At 47.1% G+C, this 7,241-nt stretch overlaps 1 gene segment (V, D, J or C); it reads right to left on the reverse strand.

Moving 5' to 3' along the window:
• Positions 1-6,889, reverse strand: part of LOC122555287 (immunoglobulin kappa variable 5-2-like) — a 29,150-nt gene extending 22,261 nt beyond the window's left edge. The window contains 3 exon segments of the V gene segment in view: positions 4,916-5,023; positions 5,742-6,089; positions 6,629-6,889. Of these exon segments, the coding sequence occupies positions 4,916-5,023; positions 5,742-6,089; positions 6,629-6,674 (502 nt within the window).
• Between the last annotated feature and the right edge of the window lie 352 nt (positions 6,890-7,241).

The following is a 7,241-nucleotide window of genomic DNA, read 5'->3' on the forward strand; positions in this document are numbered from 1 at the left end:
TTAAATCTTTCCCCTCTCACCTTAAACAATACCCTCTAGTTTTGGACTCACTGGTAAGGGAAAAAACCTTGTCAATTTACCCTATCCATGCTCCTCATGATTTTATAAACTTGTATAAGGTCACCTCTCAGCCTCCGAGGCTTCAGGGAAACTAGCCCCAGCCTATTCAGCCTCTCCCTCAACCTTGGCAACATCTTTGTAAATCTTTTCTGAACACTTTCAAGTTTCACAACATCTTCCCTGTACTAGAACCAAATGCAGTATTCCAAAAGTGGTGCAACCAATGTCCTGTACAGCCACAACAGGACATAACTCTGATACTCAATGCACTGACCAATAAAGGCAGGCATACCAAAAGCCTTCTTCACTATCCTGTCTACCTGTGACTCCATGCTTCCCCCTCTCCACTCTGTCCAAGGCCCCAAAGGATATTTTCACATCCAGCAGAGATTTTCTTGCACATCCATCTACCTCATCTACTGCGTCTGTTGCTCTTGATGTGGTCTCCTCTACAACGGGAGACAGAATGCCAACTCATGAAGCATTTCAGGGAACATCTCTGGGACATATGCACCAAACAACCCCACTGCCCTGTGTCTAACCAGTTCAACTTTGGGCGGCACGGTGGCTCAGTGGTTAGCACTGCTGCCTCACAGTGCCAGGGTTCCAGGTTCGATTCCAGCCTTGGGTAACTGTCTGTGTTGAGTTTGCACATTCTCCCAGTGTCTGCGTGGGTTTCCTCTGGGTGCTCCGGTTTCCTCCCACAGTCCAAAGATGTGCAGGTCAGGTGAATTGGCCATGCTAAATTGCCCGTAGTGTTAGGTGCATTAGTCAGAGGGAAACGGGTCTGGGTGGGTTACTCTTCGGAGGGTCAGTGTGGACTTGTTGGGCCAAAGGGCCTGTTTCCACACTGTAGAGAATCTAAACTCCCCTTCCAACTCCACCAAGGACATGCAAGTCCTGGGCCTCCTCCACCATCAAATCCCAGCCACCTGACACCTGGAGGAAGAACGCTTCATCTTCCATCTTGGGACCCTACAACCACACAGCATCAACATTTATTTCATCAGTTTCCAAGTCTCCTCTCCCCCAACCTCATCCCAAATCCAACCCTCCAATTTTGCACCACCCTCATGACCTGTCCTATCTGTCCATCTTCCTTCCCACCTATCCACTCCACCCTCCCGATCAACCTGTCACAATTACCCCCAACCTGCATCCACCTATAGCCATCCCGGCTACCTTCCCTCCAGCTCCAGCTCCAGCCCCACCCCCACCCCCACCCCCTATTTATCTCTCAGCCCCCTCTACATTCCTGATGAAGGCCTTATGCCCTAAACGTGGACTCTCCTGCTCCTAGCATGCTGCCTGACCTGCTGTGCTTTTCCAGAGCCACACATTTTGACTGTGACTCCACATCCAAGGAATTATGAATCTGTACTCCAAGGTCTCTTTCTCTGGCAATATTACCCATTAAGTGTATAAGTCCTGCCCTGATTTGCCTTTCCAAAATGCAACACTTCACATTTATCTGAATCAAACTCCATCTGCCACTCAGGGGCCCATTGGCCCATCTGATCAAGGTCCGTGGTACTAAAATAACCTTCTTTCGCTGTCCACAACACCTTCAATTTTGGTGTCATCTGCAAACTTACCGACCATTCTTCCTATATTCACATCCAACCCACTTATATACATGACAGGAAGGTCACTGATGCATTGCTGGGAAGGTCCATCAAGGTCCCAGAAAACAAAACACGAAACAAATGACCATATACTTGTACAAATTCAGCACTGGGACTTTCACTCGACCAAGGCAACTGTTCCTAATCGGAGTGATGCTGCTGTGTAGTCACTGCGTGTGTATCAGGAAGATTTCTATTAATTACAACCACTGATTTATGGATTACATCGCAAGATTGGCCGAAATCTGAAATAACCATAGAATTCGGTGGGATTATCCACTGTCTAATTTGCTGGGTATCTCTCCAATCTGCGGCAGATGACGGTTTAGATTTATCCCGGCAATAAATAAATAACTTGTCTCTCATTTAATTCCTCGGGGCAGTAGTTCAGACTAAAGGCCCAACTGACGGCACGTGTAAGAATTCAGAAATTGACAACACCATGATTTTATTCCAAGCGAGTGGAGAGAAGTTAAGAATCCCAGCTCCTTCAATATTAATCACCCCCTTCTCCCCATCACCACCCACAGCTCGTGTCGGGCCAACATTGCCCTCATTTATTCTGCCAACACATCCATTAAAACCAAGCCAGCCCCCGTTTTGTAAAGATGTCTTCTGAAATGAACACTCTTCTATTCAAACGAAAATCCAAAAATTACTGGAAAAACTCGGCAGCATTTATAGAATTATAGAATCCCTACAGCGTGGAAACAGGCCCTTCAGCCCAACACGTCCACACCTACCCTCCGAAGAGTATCTCACCCAGACCCATTCCCCTAACCTAATACCCTACATATCCCCTAATTAATGCACCTAACCTACACATCCCTGGACACTATGAGCAATTTAGCATGGCCAATTCACCTGACCTGCACATCTTTGGACTGTGGGAGGAAACTCATGCAGACATGGGGAGAATGTGCAAACTCCACACAGTCCCCCGAGGCTGGGATCTACCCCCCTTCTCCACCGGACCCGAAACGGTAACTGTTTTCGCTCCAGCGATGCTGCCAGAGCTGCCGAGTTTTTCCAGCAATTTCTGTGTTTGGTTCTGATTTCCAACATCCTCAGTTCTTTAGGATTTGTTTTTGGTAAAATTGGCAAGCACAAGGGAGTTCTGCAGTTAACCAGTGAGGACTGTCAGTATTCATGCACCCTTTTCAGACAGGCAATTGTACGTTAAACGGGAAAGCGGGGCTACGGGAATTAATAAAGTAGTTTTGCCTTGCTTTAAGTAAAAGAAAAGCAACATAAAACCCTGCTCAGGAGGCGTCTCCTTGTGCGCTGCAAACTCAATTGGAAATGCACGGCAGGCTTACACTTCAGGGTGACATTTTCCTGCAGTCTGACCCCGTCCAATGGTTTTAATGGAAAAGACTCGGAGCGGCCTGACCCCGGTATTTGGGACAGGCCAGCTTCCTCACAAATCCATTCACCAACATTCGCAGGGAACAAGATAAAAATGCTCATACTGGCATTTCAAAACCAAAGCTATTTCATGTTTGTAAACCTCCACATTCACCTTCCCCCCCCCCCACTATAGGAGGACAAATAACAGTGCATTTATGTAGCAGCACGCAACAACTGCCAAGGCGTTGTCAATGGCGCCCAGCCACATTGAGAGATAATAGGGCTGGGGCCTAAAATGCGTTGAGAATTGAGGCCCGAGTGTTGTAGGGCAGTAGAGAGGCTGAGAGAGGAGATTCCAGAGTCTGCTTACTCGAGAAAGGAGGAACTGGAGGGGGTGCAAGAAGAGGGTCACTAGGTTGACTCTGGAGTTAAGAGGAGAGGTTCAGTAAAATGGGACTTCACTCATTAGCATTTAGAAGAAGGACCACAATCTTATAGAAACATATAACATTCTGAAGGGAATAGGGAGGTTGTTTCCACTGGCGGGTGAAACTAGAACCAAGGGGCACAGCCTCAGAATAATGGGGAGCAGATTTAGGACTGAGTTGAGGAATTTCTTCACTCAGAGAGCTGTCAATCTGTGGAATTCCCTGCCCAATTGAGGCTACCTCGTTAAATGCCTTTAAGGCCAAGACATAAGATTTTTGAACAGTAAAAGAATTAAGGGTTATGATGAACAGAGGGGTAAGTGGAGTTGAGTCCAGTAAAAGACCGACCATGATCTTATTGAATGGCGGTGCAGGCTCGATGGGCCGGATGGCCTACTCCTGCTCCTGGTGCTTATGTTGTTATATGTCCTGGACGGTCATAAATGGCGCTGCCATATAATAGGCCATAAATAAATGAAGGGACTGCGAGAAGGGGAATGTAGAAAATACCATGAAAGGATTTCCAGTAAAGGTTAAAAACACAGGACGCCCTCCCACCATCTCCTACAGATAGTATTTCCCCCTAGTACGTGTTCAACTGAAAGGAGAGTGTTTCCCATTTATACATACACCTCCCAGTACTTCAGAATTTACTCAGCTCTACGCCAAAGCTAGATAACGCGGGCAGGTTTCTGACGGTATTTTCTTTCCTGGTTCGAAAAAACATCCAGATGCTATTTGGGGCCTAAACTGAATTACCAAATATCCCAAACGGATCGTCTCCATAACAAAAAGGAAAATAACGTTTACAAATTAGGGGAAGCGCGGGAAACATTCAGCATCAGTGGGAAACATTTCAGATCGAGGACTTTTGAAGTTAAAAAAAAACACAAAGATATGAAGTTGGCTTCAGCTAGACAGTGCTTGAGGAAAATGCTGTGATGATTCCCCTGTCAATGTTGTGCTGATAACGAATCAGCACATTGGAAGGCAAGCTCTAAATAAAGCAAAGAACTGCGGGAAATCAGAAATTGCTGGAGAAACTCAGCAGGTCTGGAGAGAAAGGAAAATCGACGTTTCGGGCAAACGCCCTTCATCAGGAATGGAGAGCTTTTGCCCGAAACGTTGATTTTCCTGCTCCTCGGATGCTGCCTGACCTGCTGCGCTTTTCCAGCAACACTGTAATCTAAACTCTGGTTTTCCAGCATCTGCAGTACCCACTTTTGCCTAGGTCTGGAGAGAAAGTAGAGTTGACGTTTCGGGTCCTTCTTTGGACTGGACCCGAAACGTTAACTCTGTGTTTTCTCTCTGCCAGACCTGCTGAGTTTCTGTTTTCCATCAATGTGCGTGTACTGTTGAGATATTGGACTGTAACTAGCTGTATTTATCAGTCAGATTGACTGAACAGCGCTAGTCTGTCTGTCTCAGACACAGTGAACGCATTGATCTTACCATGATTCCACGTTTGCTTCTTGTTTCGCACCTTGGGGTAGTTGAAGTGATGGATTCTGTGGCGTTTAGTAGTCGGAGGCGGAGAAGTTACTATCTTTCGTTCTGGAACTGAAACAAGCAACGTTTTAATGGTCTACGGTATATCCACGGGCCATCTGTCAACTCACAGAATGACCGACAGCAACTATTTATCACAAACCAAAGCCTGACTTTGTTAGGCTTGATGTGAAGGAGCAGGTGTTGGACTGGGCTGTACAAAGTTAAAAATCACACAACACCAGGTTATAGTCCAACAGGTTTATTTGGAAGCACTAGCTACCTGATGAAGGAGCAGCGCTTCGAAAGCTAGTGCTTCCAAATAAACCTGTTGGACAATAACCTGGTGTTGTGTGATTTTTTTTAAAACTTTGTTAGACTTGACAGCTGTGGCGATTCATGTCACTAATAATCCCCAGTCCAACCAGCGGGACCCACACCAGCCAGAACTTTAGGTGGGAGTCAAACATAAACCCCGACATAATCAGAAGGGACGGTCAGTCTCCCTTCAATAAAACACTGGAGAGGTCTGAAATTGCTGGAGAAACTCAGCAGGTCTGACAGCAGCTTGGAGAGAGAGCCCAGTTCTAAAGAAGGGTCACTCACCCCGAAACGTTAACTATGTGTTCTCTCTCCATAACTGCTGCCAGACCTATAGAGCTTCTCCAAAACTTCCTGTTCTTGTCTCAGTCGTTCAGCAAACAGCAATTCCTTATTTTGTTTCTTAAAGTCGATGCTTATTTTGATTATTTGTTACGGTAGGGGGTATTGAAATTGGAAAGCTTCTTACCTACTGTGACCACACTTCCACCTCCCAAAGACACAAAGTAGGAGCTGAGCATCAGGCAGTAGTAGGTGCCGTTGTCTGACAGTTGTATGTCTTTTATGGTTAAACTGAACGACAGTCGAAAGGCATCTCTGGTTAAAATGAACCGCCCGGTTATTCCCTCTCCTGAGGCCTGTCTGTTCAGGACAGTGGCGGACTTCAGAAAATGGGCCTGGGAGTTTCCCTCTAGCTTGTACCAGAAGACCTCATCGAGTGTGCCCCTCTTCAGATTACAGGTGAGTTCGACATTCTCGCCTTTGGCCGCCAGTATTTCTCTCGGAGTCTGCTGGAGGATTGTCTCCGCCTGGGCACCTGCACGGACAGACACGGCGTTATTTTCCTGTTATCCCTCCCCTCCCTAGCGAGATTCGACTGCATTGTTTCAACATTCCCTATTCTCTTCCAGCCTTTAGAGGATGCGGATTCGTTAGGATTTTATACGTGGTCGGGCCTCTGACTTTCTGCCCCCGAGAGGCTGACTCAATCCAAAAGAGAATTGGTTCCTTGTCTGAGTGGGAGGATTGGGAAGAAGTGAGCTGCCCGTGTGGACAGCCAGCGATGGGCCGAATTGCCGCCTCCTGCTCTGCAATCAGTCTCCAATTCTCTGGAAATGGGATCAATTCCTCCTAAGAAATCAGTTACAAGGGAGAGTGGCACCAATTGCGTCTCTCTTTCAAAGGTCAGGCACTGATAGAAGCGGCCGAACGCCCCCCCCCCCCCTGCAGTATGACTGTGGATTTCTTTAAACAAAGCTCTTTAAACAAGTCTCCTATTCAAAACTCGCCCAAACATAAACGACAGGAATGCCAGCATTTTCACGCAGTGAAACTTTCAGCTGGAAATGTACTTACTTTTCATCCAACAGCTCAGCATCCAGATGTAGCCAAGAAGGTGCATTTTGCCCGGGGGAGAGAAGCCACCATTTACTGATGGCGGGGCCACCGGGGTTGTGCTGAGGACACAGAGAGAACCCAGAGACCTCCCTGTGATCCGAGGCGCCACTCAGCTACAAGCTCAGAGTCACGTTATTGGCACACCCATTAAATGCAGAGATGAGCCGAGCTCCTACCAAACCACCCCGAGGGCAGGAGCCATAGAGTCATAGAGATGTACAGCATGGAAGCAGACCCTTCGGTCCAACTCGTCCATGCCAACCAGATATCCCAACCTAATCTAGAGCTATTTGCCAGCACCTGGTCCATAGCCCCCCCCCTTCCTATTCATATAGCCATTCAGATGCCTTTTAAATGCTGCAATTGTACCAGCCACCACCACTTCCTCTGGCAGCTCATTCCATACACGCGTGAAAAAGTTGCACCTTAGGTCCCTTTTATATCTTACCCCTCTCACCCTAAAACTATGCCCTATAATTCTGGACTTGTCCATCCCCAGGGAAGAAACTTTGCCTATTTATCTTATCCATGCCCTTTATGATTTTATAAACCTCTATAAGGGCGCCCCTCA

This window comes from Chiloscyllium plagiosum, unplaced genomic scaffold (genome assembly GCF_037043375.1).
Source record: "Chiloscyllium plagiosum isolate Xiang-an unplaced genomic scaffold, Cpla_swu_hap1 HiC_scaffold_1, whole genome shotgun sequence".
In the NCBI taxonomy this organism is placed as follows: Eukaryota; Metazoa; Chordata; class Chondrichthyes; order Orectolobiformes; family Hemiscylliidae; genus Chiloscyllium; species Chiloscyllium plagiosum.